At 35.8% G+C, this 24,362-nt stretch overlaps 1 protein-coding gene and 2 non-coding genes across 5 annotated transcripts in view; all 3 read right to left on the reverse strand.

Annotated features, from left to right (window-relative positions):
• XPR1 (xenotropic and polytropic retrovirus receptor 1) overlaps positions 1–24,362 on the reverse strand; it is a 217,096-nt gene that overhangs the window by 13,386 nt on the left and 179,348 nt on the right. For all 3 annotated transcript variants that reach the window (XM_011290988.4, XM_045048517.1, XM_045048516.1), the window contains exons 12-13: positions 5,963–6,129; positions 1,762–1,901 (exon numbers count right to left, since the gene is read on the reverse strand). In XM_011290988.4, the coding sequence (XP_011289290.1) occupies positions 1,762–1,901; positions 5,963–6,129 (307 nt within the window). The remainder of the gene's footprint in view (positions 1–1,761; positions 1,902–5,962; positions 6,130–24,362) is intronic.
• On the reverse strand, positions 20,890–20,970 carry LOC111558447. The gene has a single exon (XR_002739354.1).
• On the reverse strand, positions 21,047–21,188 carry LOC111558456. Its single transcript, XR_002739364.2, has one exon.

Genomic DNA, 24,362 nt, shown 5'->3' on the forward strand with positions numbered 1-24,362 from the left:
TCATGACTTCATAGTTTGTGGGATCAAGCCCCACTTTGGGCTCTGTGCTGACAGTGTGGACCCTGCTTGGGATTCTCTCTCTCCCTCTTTCTCTGCCCCTACCCTGCTGGCACTCTCTCTCTCTCAAAATAAAAATAAACATTAATAAAAAAGTCATGTTTAGACATTTATCAATTTTATTCGTCTTTTTAAAGAACTAACTTTGGCTTGTTAATTTTCTCGACTTTGTTTTCTATTCCATTAATTTCTGTTCTTTATGTTTCCTTCCTTCTACTTTCATTTGGGTTTGATTTGCTGTTTTAAAATCTTCTTGAAGCCAAAGCATAAGAGACTCTTAAGAACTGAGAACAAACTGAGGGTTGATGGGGGTTGGGAGGGAGGGGAGGGTGGGTGATGGGTACTGAGGAGGGCACCTTTTGGGATGAGCACTGGGTGTTGTATGGAAACCAATTTGACAATAAATTTCATAAAAAAAAAAATAAAATCTTCTTGAAGCTGTATATTTAACCAATGTATACACTTAAAGCTATACACTGCCTTCTAAGCATGGCTTTAGCTGCATTTTCTTCTGTCACATTATCAGTTTCATTATGTTTAAAATATTTTAAAATTTCCATTACAATTTCAACTTTGACCCCTGGGTTATTTAGACATGTATTGCTTGATTTCTAAACATTTGGAAAATTTCAGTTATCTTTTTGTGATTTTAGTCCTCTGAAATTTGTTGAAACTTACTTTACGGCCTAGCATGCGGTTAATTTTGGTAAATGTTCTACATGCAAATAAAAGAATGTGTATTTAGTAGTTGAATGCAGTGCTCCATATATGTCAATTAGGTCAAGTTGGTTAATTAAACTATTACGGAGAAAAGTATGTTAGAATCTTCCCCTAAAATTGTAAATTCACCTACTTCTATTTTTTACCAATGTCAGCTTTTTTTTTTTTTTTTTTTTAACATATTTTTAGGCTATGTTATTAGGTGCATACAAATTTGAACTTGTTGTCACAACTGAATCTCAAAATTGCTTGGTTTGGCAAATATACTTAGTGCAAAATTAGCTTTAGTGCTTTGCTTACCTTTAGGGTATCTGCTTTTACTTAGATTTTGGGCTATCTTGTTAGATTACTGATGTTTTTAGGAAGGTTTAAAAAACAATTCCTCTGGAATTTTTATTGTTTCCAGTGAGAAGGCTGCCTCCTGAATAACCCAGAATGCCAAATTGCAAATAATGATTCTCAAAAGATTTTTATTTTAATTTCTAAGACTTTTTTTTTTTTTTTAAAGAGAGAAAGAGAGAGAGAGAGAGAGATAGGAAGTGGGGGAGAGGGACAGAGGGTTAGAGAGAGGGAATTTTAGACAGGCTCCATGCTCAGTGTGGAGCCAGACATGGGGCTCAGTCCCATGACCCTGGGATCATGACCTGAGCCAAAATCAAGAGTCAGATACTCAACCAACTGAGCCAGGCAGGCACCCCTGTTTTAAGACTTTTTACCTCCCAATTTCCACTCATGAACCTTCCAATGGAGCCCAATTCTAAAAAAGCTTAAAAGCCATCATTAGTAATTATTTTAACTTTCCAAGAATTAATCTTTTAGATCTTCAAGTAGGATTTCCCAACTCTGAGGCTAATGAGAAGTTTGAGAAAAGTTAGAAAATTTAAGCCTTTCAAGTATATGTTTTAATGAATTCTAATTTGTAAGTACTGGGGGTTTTTTTTTTAGGGGAAAAAACTTTGATAGACTTTTTGGTAGCTTGCTTACCGGAAAACCTCAAGAGGAGCAAAGACAGTAGCAATGATGTCCCCAGAATGAGGCAACAATGTCATGGAGGTAATTGAGATTTGGATAGTCCAAGCAAAGCGCAGAATCACATCCTCTATGATGGCACAGTAGTAATAGGCCTGAGGAACAATAAGCAAATTGAGTACACTTACCATTATGTTTCTCACAAATAAGCATACCTGTCACAGCACCAAGACTCACACATGTCCCATCAACAAGCACAGATTAAAGAGGAAAAATGGTTTTATTTTTATTTTACTGTTTTAGAAGATCTCACCAATTTAATTTTTCTCATAAATAGTACAATATTCAAAATGAAGTTTTACTGCATTTCATTAATCACTTAATATATTTTATTCTCATATTGTATACCATGCTCTCTTTTAGACCCTAGAAATATAAGCCAGATGAGATCCTTGATCTGAGATTATAAAGTGTACATCATATACTAATAATGACTCAATAGCAAAAAGATCAGCAGATTCATTAACTGTCATTTGTACTTTTATTCTCAAATTGCTTCACTCTGCATTTGAAGGAAGTTTTTTGCCTTGTTTTTTGACGTCATTAAATAAAATGAAACTTGGATATCACACACATGGTTGAATTTAAGGAATGTTCTATTTTTACATGAGAAAGACAGCATTCAATAATTTTTTTCAAGTGCTAGTACCTAGTATCTAGGCATCCAATTTTAGCTATACAAAAGTTTTAAGCACACAAACTGCCAATAGACCAGAACTATAATTCATGGATCTGCTCATTCTTAATCTCTGGATAATCAGCTCTTTAAATATATGCATTTAAAAACTGGAAACTAGAACTGCTCTATATTACACCATAGCATTTATTTTTTTTTAAAAATTAACACAGGAATACTAGTCATTTTAGAAGGCTATTTAAAAAAAAAAAAAAAGCAGTCCCCTTGCCATCTTCTCCTCTCATTCTCTACAGACAATTTCAAAATTTGTAGCTATCTGTCCGAGGATTTATCCTCCATATTTCTAAATAATGTGTATATATTGCTATATCCTGGTTAATCAATTGTAGATGTTATCCACTGCTTATTATCATAAATCTTATGAAGATTTAAACATATTTACATTTCTCTGTTCCTTTCCCCATCCACCAATGTAGCAATAATGCAGTTTTTTGATAAATTCACATCCAGTGAATTCATTATTAGGCCTCAATAAAGAGCTACAATTTCATGTTACTTTAAGAGTCCATCTTAAACTGATCTACAGTTGACTATGTGGGGGCTCATGTTACCAAAAACATGGAAGTCTTTTGGGAGGAATAACTTAACATGAGGTCATGAGACAAAGAAAAGTTTTAATATGGAGATAACAAAGATACTTTCTGGACCTGGATGTGGTGCTCACTAATATGCACTGTTAATTCCTAGGAACTGATTTCAAGATTCATATAACTGTGTTCTTAAGTTTTAAATGAAGCTACACTGGACTCCACCAAAAGTTTCTTTTCCCTTTTCAAGGAGAATGAATCTTATTCCAATATCTGTCTTTTTAAAATTGAAAGGAATGTGGTGATCCAGCAGAACATTTTTCTTATAAATTTGCAAATTATAATGGAGGAAAGCATATACTTTATTTTCTAGGGTCATGAAAATATGCAGTAAGGAAACTGATTGAAAAACTGTATTCACTAATTTTATTACATAGAAACAAATAAGTTAGAACTATTTAAAAGGAGGCATGGATTAACATTTATATAAAGATACAAACAGTTCATCTAAGCAATCAGCATAAGAAGTAAATGTATTATATGGCTCAGTAAGATAAGAACACAAGGAGCAATAAGGCATATGCATCTGGTGAGCACAAAAGTGCCATCATTAACCTGAGCTCATGTCTGCTCTCTGACTTGACCTTATTAACATTACTGATTTCTTTTCTTCCTTCCTTCCTTTTTTTTTTTTTTTTGAAGATTTTTTTTTTTAAAGTAATCTCTATACCCAACATGGGGCTCGATCAAGATCAAGAATCACATGCCCCACCGACTGAGCCAGCCAGGTGTCCCCTGATTTTTTCTTCAAACGAGATTTACAAAGATATGTCTAGTACCTAGGCCATATATTCCAAATTTGCACATTGGAATTATTGCTATAGCTTATATAAAAAAGATCAGTCTTTTCTGTCTTCATTTGCTTATGTGAAGTTACCCTACTCATTCTTTGTACCCACTCTCCTACCATCCATCTTCAGTCGTCACATGTGAAAACAGCCTTCCCTACTCACCAACTGAATATTACATTTTTACACAATTTTCAAAGTACGGTTTTGAGGTAGTGATGACATTTTGACGTAGTATGAAGTATTAGTGACCCAATCTATACATCCCCCCCATCACAGAATTTTAGAACTGGGAAAGGATCAAGAGATAATCTAATAGAAGAGAATACACTGTAGTACAGTTGCCTAAAGTTACGTAGCTAATTAGTGAGAGACCTGGGATCAGAATTCACTTACCAGGATTTCTAGTTCACTGTTTAATTTCTTTCAGTATTTGAGTAAAGATACTCTTGGTCTTTTGACTTTTTAATTCAGGTCCTCCTGCCCAAATACAGATAAAATCCTAAAATAATTCCTAAGGAATTATCCATATATTTTCAGACTACATTGGCACTCCACATTAACAAAAACCAGCTGAAGTAAATGAAAAGAGCAGTCTTCTTGATGCACTGAAGGAGTCAGGCACTTCCTTTCCTTTGTGCTTTCAAAGCCTTGCTCATTCAGTCAAGTATTTATTCACTGACTCCACAAATATTAAGTCTACTATATGCCAGGAACTATGTTGGGCAGTGAGGGATATGAATACCTAAGCAGATAATTATAATACAATGTGATAATTGCTGTAACAGAAGTTTGTAGAGGGTAAAATGGGATTGGGACAAATGGCTAAATATGCTTGGAAAAATAGTCTTTTTAGAGACAGTAACACTTAAGCTGACTTTTTAAAAGGAGGAACAGGAGAGGATGTGGAGAAAAAGAAACTCTTGTGCACTGTTGGTGGCAATGCAATTGGTGCAACCAATGAGGAAAACAGTATGGAGAAAAAGAAACAGAAATACCATATGATTCAGGAATTCCATTACTGGGTATTTACCCAAAGAAAACAAAAACACTAATACAAAAAGATATCTGTATTCCTTTGTTTTACTGAAGAATTATTTACAACAGCCAAGATATGGAAGCAACCCAAGTATCCATTGATGATGAATGGATAAAGATGTATATACACACACACACACACACACACACACTGGACAATTTATTACTCAGCTATAAAAAGGATGAGATACTGTCATTTACAACAATATGGATGGACCTGAAGGTACTATGCTAAGTGAAATAAGTCAGAAGAGCAAGACAAATACCATATGATTTCACTTATGGGGACTCTAAAAAACAAATTAATAAACAAAAAGCATAAACAGACCCATAAATACACAGAACAAACTTATAGTTGCCGGAGCGGTGGGAGGTAAAGGAATGGACAAAATGGGTGAAGGGGAGTGGAAGGATACAGGCTTCAGATAGGGAGTAAATAGGTCACTAGGATGAAAGGTACAGCATAGGGGATACAGTCAACAGTATTATAACAGTGCTACATGGTGAAGGGTGGTAGCTATACTTGTGAGCATAGCAGAACATAGAGAGTTGTTGAATCACTGTGTTGTACACATGAAACTAATGTAACACTCTGTCAATGATAACTTCACTTAAAAATAAATAAAATGAAAAAGGAGGAGCAAGAGTTTGCAAGGCAGACAAAGGGGAGAGAAGAGGGTATCTGAGATAGAGGGAACTACATGTCAAAATTAGGTCACAAATTTTGTAAGTTATTTATTCCTCTGTTCTAGACTTTACCACATTATATTGCAATTTGTCTACTTACCTGTTTAACAAAGTTTATGGCCTCTTTGAGAACCAGAACTTTACTTTGTTTTTATTTTCTATAGTGCCCAGCAGTTGGTAAAAACCTGACATTTTTGTTGACAGAATGCATTAGTATTTTTTGGTAATTAGTTGTTTTTTTTCTAAGTATATTAGGTTGGGATTAGGTATGTACCATAATAGGGTTTAGCTGGTGATACACTTGAGTTTTTGGGCTTTTTTTAAAAAAAAAAAACAAATACAAACACTTTTGTACATACTTTTTGGGGGTATACAATCTCTTCCCGGAGAAAGGTATTTTCTCCAGCATTCTTATCAAAGAGACCCCAGTCCATCTTCAGATCCCAGATGAGGGTATAGCAGGAACTGATGATACAAAACACAATCCAAAGGTAAAAGAATACCATGGTGTCTGAGTGACCTCGCTCTAAAGAAAATGGAAAAGTAAAAGAGAAAATTACTAGATTAAAGTAAAATTCTTCATTAAATAAACTCATTTAAAAAGCAGATTCTTTCTTTATACAGCTCCATAAAGGAAGTAAGATTTTATATAAATATCCCTGGTTAGGGACACTAATAGAAGTTAAGTAGTAAATCTGATTCTCCTGAAGTACAAAGGAATCACCAAGCATTTATCAAGGACATATAATTTGTACAGATGTGCATTTTTGGAGGCTGTATGCTGAATACATAAAAATCCAAATAACTGCAATGGAAGTTTTGAATATTACAAAAGATGTCATTTTAATTTTTGCCATCAGGTGGCAGGTTAGGGTCAAAGATGAAAAAAAATTATGAAACCCCACTAGTAAGAAATGTATCACATGTGTTTCAACAAATTCTTACATTGTTTTTATTTTAGAACATTTCCTTGGTACACTTAGATCTTGTCAATACTTACTGTGAAGGCAACTAGATAATTTTAATTCTAGATAAAATGCCAGAAAGCAACAGACTGATGAGGAATTTATCCTTAAGGACATATATAAAAGCAAATTTCTCTCATTTACAAAGCATATTTTTGCTTCTTTAGAGGTTGTTTATAGACACAAAATGCTGGGAACACTATAAAGTACACTAAATCAGAATAAAAATAATTTGCGTATGTGCTTATATAATTTAGTATTTTTCACTCTTAAGTACTTCATATATTCTCTAAGGAAATTCTTTGCTAAGTTTTGAGAGTCATCATGATGTTATTTGTGTTCTCCAGGTGCAGGATATAGGTATATAACTACTAATATAGTCCTCAATTATCAGGAAAAAGAGGTATGAAACATCTAATTCAAAAAAGTTAAAATTTTGGTTAGTTTCCCAAAGGCATAGAAAATAAGGATGTATCATGCCCTAACCACAATCCTTCCTATTACAATAAATTAAAGGGTGCCTGGCTGGCTGAATTGGAAGAGTATGTGACTCCTGATCTCCGGGTTGTGAATTCAAGCCCCATACTGGGTGTAGAGATTACTAAAAAAATAAATAAACTTAAAAAAATAAAATTCTTCCTACTGAAACAAGTTTTTATTAATCATTTTTAGGCATTAAAGTATTAATTGAGTACAGTATGATTCAAAGGCACCCTTTAGAAATTTATATTACAGTGAGTGAAAATAGCCATTTGTTATTGATAAACTTGAGCTCAAAATGAAGTATAAACAAAGCACTAGGGGAACATCAAGGAGAACAGGAATGTTTCCAACAGCAGGAAATAAGGGGAAGTAGCATTTGAGTTATTTGTAAAAGAATAAACAGTGTTACAAAAGTCAGGCAGATGAGGCAAGGACATTCAAAGCTGAAGGAAGATAATGAACAGTCCTAAGGGTGGGAAAGTACAAGGTGTGTTTGAGGAGCTGCAAGTAATCTAAATATAGTGTGGGTGAAATATGGAGGATATAAGATAAGGGGTCTGATTTAAAATGAGGCTGGAGGGGCATCTTGGTGGCTCAGTTGCTGAAGCATCTGACTCTTGATTTCGGCTCAGTTCATGATCTCACCGTCTGTGAGACGGAGCCCCACATTGGGTTCAGTGCCGACAGCACAGACCCTGCTTAGGATTCTCTCTCTCTCTCTTTCAAAATAAGTAAATAATAAAAAAAAAAGAGGCTTAAAAAATAAATGAGACAGGAAAAGACACTTGGGGTCTGACTATGGAATGCTCTCTTGGCACTTAAGATCAGATCTGTATTTAAAAAAAATAAGCTGGCAGGTTGCCTGCATCAGAATTACAGCTGATTTTAAAAATACAGATATGTTAAGAGTTCTAGTGTTAATCAGTTCATACCAGCTCATAAGAACTGTTATATTTTCAAAACTAAGCTGATTGTTAAAGTTATTATTAAAAATTAAATTATAAACTTACAGTTAGTTCTATTAAAAGCAAAGGTAATAACTCAAAATTCATTATTTCCTAATTAATTTACTAAATTTTGCTTTTATCTTTTTTTGGATTAGGGTATGTTTATTTTATTTTATTTTTTTAATTTTTTTTTTCAACTTTTATTTATTTTTGGGACAGAGAGAGAGAGAGAGAGAGAGAGCATGAACGGGGGAGGGGCAGAGAGAGAGGGAGACACAGAATCGGAAGCAGGCTCCAGGCTCTGAGCCATCAGCCCAGAGCCTGACGCGGGGCTTGAACTCACGGACCGCGAGATCGTGACCTGGCTGAAGTCGGACGCTTAACCGACTGCGCCACCCAGGCATGTTTATTTTATCTGTATAATGGGAATATTATATAATGCTGTGCTGATATACATCTTTTCCCAACATTCAATGTTATCTTAGTAGCTTAACCTGGCTATGGTGGAAGTATTTACACCATGGAAATCAACAAACACTACAAATCAGTACCTCTTATCCCTACTCCTACCTAAGAGCTCGCACAACACTGTTTAGCTTCTTCTGGACCCAGAAACCAATACTTTTTATTTTTTTTTTAATTTTTTTTTCAACGTTTATTTATTTTTGGGACAGAGAGAGACAGAGCATGAACGGGGGAGGGGCAGAGAGAGAGGGAGACACAGAATCAGAAACAGGCTCCAGGCTCTGAGCCATCAGCCCAGAGCCTGACGCGGGGCTCGAACTCACGGACCGCGAGATCGTGACCTGGCTGAAGTCGGACGCTTAACCGACTGCGCCACCCAGGCGCCCCGAAACCAATACTTTTTAAATGGTCCACAGTGATACTAATGAACAGTCAAGCTTAGACATAAACACATTTTCAGGTTTAAACTATTTCTTTTTTTTAATTTCTTTTTAATGTTTATTTATTCTTGAGAGAGAGAGTGACAGAGTGCAAGCAGGGGAGGGGCAGAAAGAGAGGGAGACACAGATTTTGAAACAGGCTTCCAGGCTCTGAGCTGTCAGCACAGAGCCCGACATGGGGCTCGAACTCGTGAACACAAGATCATGACCTAAGCAGAAGTCAGACACTTAAACAACTGAGACACCCAGTTGCCCCAGGTTTAAACTATTTCCACAAAAACTCTTCTTCACCAATTGTGTTGAATTGTGTTGAATATTTATACTACAACATTGTGCCACATAAATTATCAATATAAAAGGCCTAACAAAATATTTACTTCTCTAGTTTAGTTGGATGTGTTCTGACATGTTTATTTTACTCTATAGACAGAGTCTAGCTAAGTATTATTCAGTAATCAACATCATGATTGCATTAAAAATTTTTATAACTTATCTACTAAGGTTTGCAAAGAATAAAGCAAATTCAGCACTTTAATAAAGTTCACACTGTTTCTCTATTTTCAAAACAAGATCAACACAAAGAGAGAAAGACAAGCAACTTAACTGTAAATTATATCTGCAACTCTTTCTTTAAAAAGTGAATGCTTGGGCGCCTGGTGGCTCAATTGGTTAAGCGTCCAACTTCAGCTCAGGTCATGATCTTGTGGTTTGTGGGTTTGAGCCCTGCGTCAGGCTCTATGCTGATGGCTCAGAGCCTGGAGCCTGTTTTGGATTCTCTGTCTCCCTCTCTCTCTGCCCCTCCCCCGCTCATGCTCTGTCTCTTTCTGTCTCTCAAAAATAAATAAATTCAAAAACAATTTTTTTTTAATTAAAAATTAAAAAAAAAAAAAAAAAGAAATTTAAGGGGCTCCTGGGTGGCTCAGTCAGTTAAGCATCCGACTTCGGCTCAGGTCATGATCTCATGGTTCATGGGTTTGAGCCCTGCGTCAGGCTCTGTGCTGACAGCTCAGAGCCTGAAGCCTGCTTCCTACCCTGTGTCTCCCTCTCTCTGTGTCCCTCCCCCACTCGTGCCTTGTCTCCACCTCTCTCTCCAAAAATGAATAAACATTAAAAAAAATTAAAATAAATTAAAATTAAAAAGTGAATGCTTACTATGTGCCAGGCACTTTATATATATTATCTCATTTCATTTTCACAATAAACTATATTTCTGTTTTCTAGTAAAAGTAATGAAATAAGAATAAACAGATATTCATCAAGAGATAAAAAATTAGTATTTCTCAAGTAAGTTCAGGTAACATCAAGTTTTTACTGAAAGCTGATTTTCTTTTCTAATTACTAAAGAAATCATCAAATTCAAATTATTATATAAAAGGAGATTGTATGGGGGGGAGTTCAAAAGAAAAGAATTAATAATGAAACAAAAATCAATGTGCTAGTTTTTTTAATGTCTTAGCTTTTAAACACAAGTCCTATTCTTAGAGTGTAATTCTTAAAATGATATAATGGGTCAAGTGCTTCTTTCCTTTCTAAGCTCATATTATTTCCATGAAATTTCTGTGAAACACATACAAGGCCTTACTTACTTTTTAAAAGGCAGGTATTCCAACAGATTATTTTGGAATAAGAAATGTTTTACTTTACTTCTTCAAATAATGATTAGCATATACCTAGTCTACATGTGTTACATTTTGGTCTCTTTTTAATTATTACCCTTATTTGATTTTTCCCATCTCCCAAATGAGGAGTGCTTTTCCCTGAAATCATCTGCCTTTATTGGTATTCAGGGAATGCACTAGAAAGATATTATCACTTTAGGCAAGCAATTACATCTAATTCTCTCTTGGCTAACTCTGGTAGCCCACTTTAGTGATGTTCAGAATCACAGAAAATCAAGTCATTGCTATTCTACCCTGAACTTCTATTATACACCCACCATGTTAGAAGCATAATTCATGCTGGAAATATTTATGGCAATGGTATCTACTGAATCTAAAACAAATAAAAACAAGCTTCTTAGGGTTTTGTACCCATCATTATCATAAAAGGGATAAAACAAAATAACATGTTAGGAAAAGTGCTGAGAGAGAAACCAGGAAAATTACATATGAAAATCATCCTGAACCACGTTTCAGGAAAGACATTTGGTTTTATTGTATTTTTTTTTTCAGGGAAGGTATTTTAAAAAATGAAAAAAGTGGGACTGTGTTAAGAGAAAGTGAATGGTGTTCTTTTCAATCAAAATCTTTCTACTCTGATAACAGTTTACTGGTTTTTAATCTGAAATTAAATAAAAAAACAAAATAGACTGGACACTGTTTTCAAAACCCAAACCTACACAGGCAAGCTGAGTTATGAACGAGTTTGGCATCTAGCAAATCCAGTTTTAGTCCCATAACCTAAAACATCAAAACACTAAACTGTAAGATTAATATGGTTCTCTAAAAATTAATAGATATAATACTTCCTTGATCTTTAGTGTGTATGTATGTTTCTTTTTAATTTTAGAGACACAGTGAGTGTGTGAGCAAGGGAGAGGGAAAGGGAGGGGTGGAGAGAGAGAGGTGGGGGGAAAGGGAGAGGGAGAGAGAGAGGTGGGGGGAAGGGGGGGAGAGAGAGAGGGGGAGAGAGAGAGAGAGAGAGAGAGAGAGAGAGAGAGAGAGAGAGAGAATATATCTTAAGCAGGTTCCACGCTCAGCTCAGAGCCCGACATGGGGCTCAATCCACAACCCTGGAATCATAACCTGATCTAAAATCAAGAGTTGGATGCTCAACTGACTGAGCCACCCAGGCTCCCCTGTTTTAGTTAAAATGTGAGGTCACATGTATTATACCTTCTTCGGTGATTATCATATTTATCCTCAGAACAGGCAAGAAAGACATTATTATTCCTGTTTTATAGTTAAGAAAGCTTAAATTTCGAGAGATAGTAAGTGGAAAGATAACTGGATTTGAAGTGAGAAAATTTGGGTCTGAATCTAGACTCTGCCTCTTTCCAACTCTGTGATTATAGAGAATCCATAATCTTAAAATGATTGAGACAAAAGTGGAAATCATTAGGGGTGCCTGGGTAGCTCAGTCAGTTAAGCATCCGGCTTGGGCTCAGGTCATGATCTCACAGCTCATGAGTTCAAGCCCCACGTTGGGCTCTGTGCTGACAGCTCAGAGCCTGGAGCCTGCTTTGGAATCTGTGTCCTCATCTCTCTCTGCCCTCCCCTGCTCATGTTCTGTCTCTCAAAAATAAATAAACATTAAAAAAATTAAAGAAAAAAAAGGAAATCATTAGGTCTACGGATAAATGAGGAAACTAGAAATAGGAATCTTTATCCAAGGAACTTTTTTGTACTAGTCAGCTTTCTCTATGTCCATCTCAATTCCAAAATGAAAAGGCAGTTCTATAAAACCATGAAGTAATATTAAAAACATTTCTATGGTCTGTGAAAAACAGAATTTAAATACTATACATATATTACTTCATTCTGTATATAAAATTATGTTTGTAGAAAAAGACAGAGGTGTCTATCCCTGATAAAGGAAGATTATTAAGGGGAGTCACTTTCAAGCATTTCTGAATTATCTGAATTCTATTTTTATAGTGATATATACACATCCATGTTTTACTTGTATAATTAAGAAGAAAAAGAAAAAAGTGGGCTAAGGAAAATAGTTGCTATTAGGGTAGTGATATTTTAGAGAAAACTTAAACAAGTCTTTAATATTGCTACCTTGCTTTTATAATAAAAAATAGTACAGAGGAATTCATTTTTTCATGCAACAAATGTTTAATGTCTACTATAAGCTGCATTGTTTACTATATAGTTATAAGATTAACTCAAAAGACAAATTTATTTCTATATTCAACAAACATATGGTGAATGTCTACTGGGTTCCAGGTATATTTTAGAGAATGGGGATGTGTATAGTGAAGAACTATTAAGGGCTTAAGTGTAAAAGAAAAGAGTTATAAAATAAAAACACAGCATGTAAGTACAAATGTAGAACTGTGCATAGTGGAGGAAATCAATCAATAAACCAGGCTTTCAGGAGGGGTAACAGCCAGGAAAAACTTCCTGAAGGAGGTACTACTTGAGTGGAGTCTTGAAAGTTAACAATCTTGAGTTAAATAGGTTTATGAGGCAAAGAGAGAGAGCCATGTCAAACAGTGTAGAAACCAACCATCCATCCATCCATCCATCCACCCATCCATCCAGTGAGTGAGCACCTACTACATGCACATGGTAGTAAATCTTACTCATTAATGAACAAATTTCCTGCCCCCATGAAGCTTACTACTTAATGGGCATAGACAATTATCAGATATACAATAAGGTAATTTCACACAGTGAAAAGTGACATAAAGAAAAAAGAAAATGGTAATAGGACAGACAGGTAGAATTCCTTTAAGACAGTGTTCAGACAGGGAAGATCAACCAACTGAGCCACCCAGGCACTCCCAAATCATAGCAAATTTAAGAAGACCAAAATCATGCCAATTTTCTTCTCTGACCTCAATGGTATGAAACTAGAAATCAACAAGAGGTAAGTAACAATATCTACAAATATGTGGAACTAAGTAACACACTTGTAAACAACTACTGGGTCAAAAAAGAAATCAAAAGGGAAATAAAAAATTATCTCAACTGAAAATGAAAATACAACATATCAAATATTGTGGGTTAAAGCAAAATGCAGTTTGGGGAGGAACATTTGTAACAAATGCATGTATTAAAAAATTAGAAAGATCCCAAATAAATCATCTAAATTTATACCTCAGGGAACTAGGAAAAAAAAGGGGAAATTATGCCCAAAGTTAGTTCAAAGGAAGGGAATAATAAGAAATCAGAGCAGAAATGAATGAAATAAAGACCGGAAAAACAATACAAAGGATCAATAAAACTAAAAGCCGGCTTTCAAAAAATAAACAAAATTGACAAACCTTTAGTTATACTAAGAAAAAAAGAGGACTCAGATAAACTAGAAATGAAAGAGGAGACCTTACAACAGATACTATAAAAATACAGACTCATAAGAGACTACTATGAACAATTTTATGCCAACAAATTACATAATGCAGAAACATGCCTAGAAACATACAACCTGCCAAGACTGAATCAGGAAGAAATAGAAAATCTGAACAGACTAATAACGGGTAAAGAGGCTGAATGAGTAATCAAAAACTCCCAACACAGACAACTCCAGGACCAGAGAGCTTCACTGGAGAATTCTACCAAACATTCAAAGAATTAATACCGATGCTCCTCAAACTTCCAAAACATCTAGGAGAAAACACTTCCACACTCATTCTAAGAAGCCAGCATTATTTTGATACCAAAATCAGATAAAGACACCACAAGAAAACTATAGACCAATATCCTTGATGAATAGATGAAAAATTGTCAACAAAATATTAGCAAACTGAATTCACAAACACATTAAAAGGATTATATACCATGACCAAGTGAGATTTATTTCTGGCTTGTAAGGATGGTTCAACATATACAAATCATTAAGATAATATACATATCGATAAATGAAAGATAAAAATCACATCATCTCAACAGATGCAGAAAAAGCAAAATATAACATCCTTTCATGACAAAAACTCTTTAACAGACTGGGTATAGAAGATAAAAGACTTCAATATAATAAGGGCCTTATACAACATAACTCACAGCTAACATTACATTCAATGGAGAAAAATTGAAAGTGTTTCCCCTAAGATCAGGAACAAGGCAAGGATGTCCACTCTGACCACTCCTATTCAATACAGTACTCAAAGTCTTAGCTAGAGCAATTAGGCAAGACAAAGAAATAAGAGGCATCCAAAATTAGAAAGGAAGAAGTAAAACTGTCATTATTTGCTGATGATATGATCCTCTATACAGAAAATCCAGGAGAAGTGCCCGGGTGGCTCAGTCAGTTAAGCATCCAACTCTTGATATCAGCTCAGGTCATGATCTCAGGGTCGTGGGATTGAGCCCCGGATTGAATCCCCGTGGGATTCTCTTTTCCTCTACCTCTTCTCCCCATTCATGTGCTCGCTCGCTCTCTCTCTCTCTCTCTCTCTCTCAAAAATAAATAAATAAACTTAAAAAAAGAAAAAGAAAACTCCCAACAGTCAAAAAACAGTTGGAATTCATCAATGATTTCAATAAATCGGCAGGATACAAAATCAACATATACAAATCAATTGCATTTCTTTACACTAATGATGAAACATCTGAAAAAGAAATAAGGAAAACCAACCCACCCATAATGGCATTAAAACAATAAAATAAAATACTTATAAATTTAACCATGGAACTAACAACAGACAATAATATCGTACTATAATTATATGTGATCATGCTGTATCAGCAATCATATTACAATATATAAATGCATCAAAGTAACACACTGTACCCCTTACGCTTATACATAGATCAATAGAACAGAATAGAGAGCTCAGAAATAGACTCACACAAATATGCCCAACTAATTTTTGACAAAGGCACACAAGCAATTTGATGTAGGAAAAATAGCCCTTTGAATAAAAGGTGCTGGGGCAATTAGACATCCATAGGCAAAAATACGAACCTCAATCTGTCATACACCTTATGTAAAAATTTACTCAAAATGGATCACAAACTTGCAAATAAGACATAAAACTCTTAGGAAAAAAACCACAGAAAACCTACAGGATCTAGGGCTAGGCAAAGAGTTCCTGGACTTGAAACCGAAGGCATGATCTGTAAAGGAAAAACTGATAAGCTTAACTTCACAGAAATTAAAAACTTTTGATTTGTGTAAGACCATGTTAAGAGGATGAAAAGACAGGCTACAGACTGGGAAAAAAATATCTGCAGATACTACCCAGTGACTTGTATCCAAAATATACGAAGAATTCTTAAAGTTCAACAATAATGAAACAAATAACCCAATTAAAAAATGGCAGAGAGGTCTGAACAAACACCTGACCAAAGAAGATACACATATAACAAATACGTATATGAGAAGATGTTCAACATCAGATGTCATTAGGAAATTACAGAGTAGACGGGCACCTGGGTGGCTTAGTCGGTTGAGCGTCCGACTTCAGCTCAGGTCACGATCTCACAGTGTGTGAGCTCAAGACCCACATCAGACTCTGCTGACAGCTCAGAGCCTAGAGCCTGCTTTGGAATCTGTGTCTCCCTCTCTCTCCACCCCTCCCCTCCCCTGCTCACATTCTCTCTCTCTCAAAAATAAACAGTTAAAAAAAAAAAGGAAATTACAAAGTAGAACAGCAATGAGATACCACTATGCACCTAACTGACTGGCTAAAACCCCAAAAATTGACTACCAAATGTTGACATGGTGCAGGCAACAAGAACTCTCACGCACTGCTGATAGGAAGCAATATGGTACAGCCAGTTTGGGAGACAGTTTGGCAGTTTCTTACAAAAAACTAAACATAGCCTTATCATAACTGTACACCTAGGTTAAGTTGAAAAATTATGACCACACAAAAACCAGCACACATTTACAGCAGATTCATTCGTAATTATGAAAAACTGGAAGCAACTAAGATGCCTTTTAGCAGGCAAATGAATGAACAAAAGTGGTACAACAGAACATTATTTAGCGATAAAAAGAAATGAACTATCAAGACACAAAAAGACATCAGAAGAACCTTAGATGCCTACTGCTAAGTGAAAGGAATCATCTGAAAAGGCTACACACTGTATGGCTCCAACAACAGGACATTTTGGAAAAGGCACATTTGTAGAGATAGTAAAAAGATGAGTGGTTGCTCAGGGGGAAGAAGGAGGAAAGAAAGAGATGAATGGGTGAAACATAGGGGATGTTTAGGATAATGAAACTATTCCATATGAAACTGTTACAGTAGATATGTATCATTATGCATTTTTCAAAACCTGCAAAACTCTACAACATAAAAAGTTAATTTTAATGTAATACACGATGTTAATGACCGAGGTAACTGTATGACAATGAGATGGGACGGGGTGGGGCGGGTATAGGGAACTCTATGTACTATCTGCTCAATTATTCCGCAAATCTAAAACTCTACTAAAAACTCAGGCCCACTAATCATTAAAAATACTAGAAAGAAAATCCTTGTAAATGTTATCTAACAAAGTGCTAGTATCTGAAATATAAAGAACTCTAATAATTCAATAAAGAACCAAACAATCCTATTCAAAAATGGGCAAAAGACATGAAGAGACAGTTTACAGAAGAGGATATACATACCAAATAAGCCTATGAAAAGATGTGCAACAGAATTAAAACCACAATAAGATATCATTACACACCTATCAGAACGGCTAAAATTTTAAAAAGTGGCATCAACAAAGGCTGGCAGGGATGCAGAGAAACCAGACCACTCATACATTGCTGATGAGAATGTAAAATGGTACAACCATTCTGAAAATAGTTTGGTAGTTTTTCTTAAACATGCAGCTACCACACGCTTGGGGATTAATCACAGAGATATGGCAATTTATGTTCATCAAAACCTGTATATGGATGTTTATAGCAGCTATGTCCATAACAGCCTGAACTAACTTAGAAACAACATAAATGTCATTCAGTGGGTGAATGGTTAAACTAGTATATTCACATCATGAAACACTACTTAGCAATAAAAAGGAACAAGTTTGATTTGTGCAACAGCCTGGATGAATCTCCAGAGAATTATGCTAAGTGAAAAAAAGCAGATCTCAAAAGGACTATATGATCCCATTTATATTAACACTCTTGAAATGATAAAATTATTAAATGGATTGCTGGGGGGGGGGTGGGAGAAAGTGGGGGTAGGAGGGAAGACAAAAAGGTAATATGAGGGATCCTTGTGGTGATAGAAACTTTCTGTACTAGTCTGTATCAATGTCAATATCCTGATTGTGATATTGTACATACTTTTGTAATATCACTGGAGAACCTGTATGAAGGTTACATGGACTACTATTTTTAAAAACATTTTTTAAATGTTTATTTATATTTGAGAGAGAGGCAGAGCACAAGCAGGGGAGCCCTGGGAAGACAGAGAGAGAGGGAGGGAGACAGAGAATCCAAAGCAGGCTCCAGGCTCTGAGCTGCAGCAAGAGAGCCCAACAACGCGGGGCTTGAACTCACAAACCGTGAGATAATGACCTGAGCTAAAGTCCGATGCTTACCCGACTGAGCCACCCAGGCTCCCTGAGCTCTCTATTATTTCTAACAACTACATGTGAGTCTATAATTATCTCAAAACAAAAAGTTTAATTAAAAAATATAACTTGGCTGTTTGTCTAAAACCCTTACTGAGTTTACCACTCCCTCTTGTGAACCACCTCAGTACATTACATAATACTGATAATTTACGTTCTATTTTGTTGTTCTCCCTTATGAAACTAGGAGCTCCAGAAGGAGTCTTAAAAGATATGTCATGTTCATCTATACATGTCTAGCATCAAACACAGTCTAAAACACTCTAGGTGTTTTATAAATGTTGAATAAAATAGATGTGACAGAAGTAAACAAGAAGGCAATTCAACTACTAAGTTGTATTTATATTCAATTTACTATTTGTTATAATTCTTATTTATTGGCTTGTCAATAATAAAAGGATCTCTTCAGTGATTAAGATTGATTGCTGCCTTTCCAAACTCATTTAGTAGTACAACCAAATAACAATATTTCTGGAGTGGATAAAATTATGTGTTTCTGCCTTTTCTCCTATGAAGAGACACAGTTTCATTTATTAAGTAAATGGAATGGTATCAACCATAATCACTTTACAAAGAAATATAAGGATCCTGGGGCACCTGGGTGCCTCAGTCAGTTGAGCATACAACTCTTGATTTTTAGCTCAGGTCATGACAAGCCCCGTGTTGGGCTCTGTGGAGCCTGCTTGAGATTCTTTCTCTGTCCCTACTCTCTCTGGCTTTCAAAAAAAAAAAAAAAAAAAAGAGGCAATGTAAGGATCCTATAAACTTTTTAAAAAAGTATTTATTTTAGGGTGAGCACAAGTGGGCGAGGGGCAGAGGGAGGAGGAAAGAGGATGTGAAGCAGGTTTTGTGATGACAGGATGACAGCAGTGAGCTCGATGTGGGGCTCGAACTCACGAACCGGGAGATCATGACCTGAGCTGAAGTTAGATGCCCAACCGAACTATAGGTTCCCCGTGGATCCTATAAACTTTTGACAAGGTCTCAAGTGCTTATTTTATGAAGCTGTAAGCAAGCTTCAGGTAGTACATTCATATGACTAGGAACTTTTTTCTTAATTGAACTGGAAAAATCAAGTCATAAACACAAGCTAAAGTTATAGTCAATTAAAAATGGAAATAAGATTGGATAAGGTTTTAGCAGCAATAATAGTAGGGTACAGTAATTAGAGTTGAATAAAGAATATAGATCACAAAAATGGAATCTAGAAATGTAAAAAATAAAAACAATATATATTCTACATTATGGCTAATTAACAGATTTAAAAAGAAGTGAGAATATATATAATATGAGGCATGCCTAGAGAGAGAGGGAATGCCAAAATCTTTTCCACCATTTTCCATACAACTTGCCAACATTCTATACTAGTATAACATATCAGATCTAAAAATGCCATCTGAAACAATTCTTAGTCTCAGAGTGAAACAGTCCAAGACTGTAATGCCTTTTTATAGAAACCTTCATTTCTTTTCTTTCAAATACCTTTTCTTTCAAATTACCTTTTCTGTCTAATTAAATGTTAGGAGCAAAACCTATATTATTTCAAACTTTACCAGTACTTCTGAAACATCTATTCAAATACTTATTCTAGGAACCATCTAATCAATTGTAGTCATCAATACGCTTTGAGATTTAATTAAAAATAAAAAGTTTAAACAGTCTCTAATTAAGCAGAATAAAAGCTGATGGAAAAACATAAAATCTTTTTCTCAGTAAAGAATCCTTGATACTTTCTGGAGTTTTTTGGGTTGTTGTTGAGACTTCCATTAGAGTAATAACACTTTTGGTCTGTCTCTGCCCTGCTTTCTCCATTCCTCCCTAAGGAACTTTACACCTATTTCCTTAGAGCCTTTTTATGAAACGGGGACTGCTGTTATCAGGTAACATGTCCAAGGTACTAATCCAAAGCCCATGTTCTCATTTAATACGTTCTATTGCTTCCCTACCATTCATTGCTTGGCTGTCCAAGATCTCCTAAACAGTACAGTAGGAGGAAGCAATATCCAAACTCAGTAGTTTCCGTATTTCCTCAACACCATATCCATTTATAATTTCTATTCTTTAAATTCTACTAGTATTTACTTAAGTGTGGTCAGCAGAAACAACATGAGGCACATGTTAAAAAGGCAAATTTTGGAGTCATCATCCTAATCCTACTAAAAATAACTGAAGTTGGGCCTGAGAATAAAGCATTTTTAAGTAACAATCTATGGTGATTCATATACATACTAAAGTTTGAGAATCACAGCAATACATCATGCTGCCTTGTTGGAAATATAACTTTTTAGTGTGTAAAAAGGAGTATATTCAGAGACAGAGAATTCTGGTTTTACTACTTCTGCCATGTGACCTGGGTCAGGCAATTTAACCTTCCTAGCTTTAAAAAAATATAATAAATAGTATCTGTTTTACTTCCTTTCAGGGTTGATATCAGGTACAAAATGAAATAATGAGTGCCAAGAAACTATGTACTGGCAAATAGCTCTATTTGAATAATAAAATATAAGGGGCTAAAAGCAGGGTGCCTTGGTGGCTCAGCGGTTAAGCCTCCGACTCTTGATTTTGGCTCAGGTCATGATCTCTCAAGGTTCATGAGATCAAGCCTCTGGTCAGCCTTTGCGTTGACAGTATGGAACCTGCTTGGGATTCTAGCTCTGTCTGTCCCTCCCCTGCTCATGCTCTCTCTCTCAAAATAAACAAATAAACTTAAAAAAAAAAGTAAGGAGCTAAAAGAGCTTCAGAAATATAGTTCAGGCCTTTTAATTTTTAAAAATTATTATTAATATCTTTTTGCCCGGTCTCAGTCCGCTCTGAGCACATTCCATCACCAGGTTCCTAGAACTCAGATTGCGCAGTGGTCACGTCATCATTGACCAGGTCTCACAGTTACAGCTGCAGAGGCCTCCCTAAAGCTCCCTCATCTCCAGCCTACCTGCTGCCCCTAATCTCCCGGTCCTGGTCCCCAGCCCCACTTTGCCAGACACATTTTCATAATCTTCTCAGGCTCTGGGTTAGTGGCGACACCAGCAATGGGGCCTGATCATATAAGGAAGATACCGCGAACTCATTGGGGACTATCTCGGGGACTCGGGGCATCCCTGCCCTATGACACTCACTATACTCCCTTGGATGCCAACCATGCCCACCTCCGGCTCCCAGTCGCAGGGCCCCTCTCAGGCCCAGAGGCCTAGGCTTCCAGCAGGCCTTTTAATTTTTTTTAAATGAAAACAACTGTTTTTCCTGTTTATAGAAAGATCATACATTCACCATAAAAATTTCATAAAAAGGAAAATAAAGTGATAACATTGGACAATCACTATTTATAAATTTTGACATTTAATTTTTATTTCTGCTTTAGAAATTTTTAATATTCTTTCATTTTCTTGCATAAGAGTAATAGAAGAATGTTAAATAATAGTGATGATGACAGATATCTTTGTTAGTCCAGATTTTATTTATCAAAACAATTTTTTTTAAGTTTATTTTATTTTGAGAGAGAGAGAGACACAGAGAGCAAGCAGGAGAGGCACAGAGAGGGAGAGACAGAATCCCAAACAGGCTCCATGCTGTGAGCAGAGCCCAATGTAGGGCTCGAACTCACGAACTGTGAGATCATGACCTGGGCAGAAACCAAGAGTTAGACGCTTAACCGACTGAGCTACCCAGGTGCCATGAGAATGTTTGTAATATTTCACCTTTAGTCATGATAGCTGTGTCTGTGTATAAAAAATATAGTACTTCTATATTTAAGATGGATCCTTACAAATATATATATATATATATATATATATATATATATATATATATATATATATATATAATTTCTTAATTAGTCAGGATCTCCTTGGCATTTGCTGAGATGATCACATGGCTGTTCTCCTCCAGTCTGGTGACATGGTAAACTATCCCTAAAGTATCTCAGTCATGGTATATTATTGTTTTAATATTCCAGTGGGTTCTAGCTCCTAATGTTTTATTTGGAATCTTTGTAGGTATATTCATGAGTAAGACTGGGTTATATAGTTTTACTGAGGAATATCTTTCTCTGAATTATGCAGGTTTTTAAAAGAAAAAAGACGCTTCCTTTTTTTAAGTTTTGAAACACTTTAAATGGCACAAACTGTTCCTCAAAGTTTTGAAAGGTTTCACTTGTGAAAACATTTGGGTCTGACACTTCAACAAGAACCACAGGAATAAGGAAAGCTGTCCTTAATCTATAATTTATATTTTCTATGTTTTCCTGCATTTATTTTGCTAATTTATAATGTCCTAAAAATAAACTGTGCATTTTATCCAGATATCTACTCATAATTATTTTGAACTCCTCCATGTCTGTAGTTGCAACCCCTTTCCTAATATTTTACATGTGAATTGTTTCACACTTTCATAACAGATCATGGAAAGGATACTAATAACCAACTACCATCAATTATGCTATATTTACACAATTTAATCCTCATAATAAATTTGAGGTAGGAATTATTATCTAAATTAAAAAAATTTTTTTTAATGTTTATTTATTTTTGAGACAGAGAGAGACAGAGCATGAATGGGGGAGGTTCAGAGAGAGAGGGAGACACAGAAACTGAAGGAGGCTCCAGGCTCTGAGCTGTCAGCACAGAGCCCGACACAGGGCTCGATCTCACAGACCGTGAGATCACGACCTGAGCTGAAGTTGGAAGCTCAATCGACTGAGCCACCCAGGCGCCCCTATCTCAATTTTATAACCTCTAACTCTAAGAAGTTAAGTCACTTTCTCTGGGTGACATAATTAGCAAGTGACTAAGTTAACCTAGTCTTAGTCCACTTAGCTGTAAAGCCTACATTCTCTCCCTCAGCACAATATAGTGCCTTTCACTAAGACGGTGCTTTTGAAATTCCTACTGTCAGAAGACTTGATTAAATTGAGCAGAGATGGATGTAGCTCTCGAGGTGGAGACACTGTACTTTCTGCAACAGAAGGTTTAATGAAAGATTAAAAAACACTGATTTCAGATATCAAGTTTTTTCAGTTCTTGAGGAAGGAAGTATACTTAGTCATATAGATCTTCCTCTATTTACAATGGGGTTACATCCCAATAAACCCATGAGAAGTTGAAAATATCGAGTCAAGAATGGGTTCAATATACCTAATCTACTGTGTTCAGAACACTTGCATTAGCCTACAGTTGGGCAAAACCATCTAACACAAAGCCTATTTTATAACACAGTGTTGGATATCTCATGTAACTGCCTGAACACTCTGCTGAAAGTGAGAAACAGAACATTTCCATGTGTTGGTTGTTTACCCATGTGACTGCGTGGCTGACTGAGAGCTGTGGCCGCTGCCACAGCCCAGCATCATGAAGAGTATCATACTGCACATTGCTAGCCTGGGAAAAGATTAAAATTCAAAACATGAAGTATGGTTTCTACTGAAGGAATATCATTCTCACATCATCAGGAAGTCAAAAAATCTTTAAACTGAACCATCTTAAGTCATGGACTGTTTATGTATTCATAACTGAGAAGGAAAGAAGATTATACAACAGATCCTAGACTTTCAGTTCATATTTCCTCAGTAATTCAGTAATTTCTACACCAGCTATGAAACTGAGTAGGCTTCAGTATTCTACTTTGTTTGGTAGATGTTCATTTCCTTTAAGGAGAGTAGAGACAAAATAGTTTCAAGCAATACAATTCTGCTTTAAAAGAAATTATGCCTACGGTTATTATTCAGAAGCAACTAAAAAGTATTTACAGGCAGTCTTGAGAATACTACATGAGGAAACACATCCATGTGATATTTAAACACTAGGTAGATGCTTCATCTTCCCTCCTATTAAGTAGCAGCCCTATTTTTTTTTAATACGTGAAGAAAATACTGCTTTCAATATAAGAAAAATTCCTTTAAAAATTTCCATGAAAACTGTATCTTATACCTCAAAGTACCAATGAAACTAAGCATTAGCTCAGTAGTCTTTTCTTTAAAAAAAAAACTTTTTTTTAATGTTTATTTATTTTTGAAAGAGAGACAGAAAGCGAGCAGGGGAGGGGCAGAGAGAGAGGGAGACACAGAGTCCGAAGCAGGCTCCAGGCTCTGAGATGTTAGCACAGAGCCCAACGCAGGGCTTCAACTCACAAGCTGAGACATCATGACCTGAGTTGAAGTCGGATGCTTAACCGACTGAGCCACCCAGGCGCCCCAGTAGTCTTTCTTTTCCTATTTTGTTCACAACATTCTAAGAAGCATGCTGGCAAAATTCCTTATTTAACAATATATATCAAG

The sequence above is a fragment of the Felis catus genome, chromosome F1, assembly GCF_018350175.1.
Source record: "Felis catus isolate Fca126 chromosome F1, F.catus_Fca126_mat1.0, whole genome shotgun sequence".
Lineage (NCBI taxonomy): Eukaryota > Metazoa > Chordata > Mammalia > Carnivora > Felidae > Felis > Felis catus.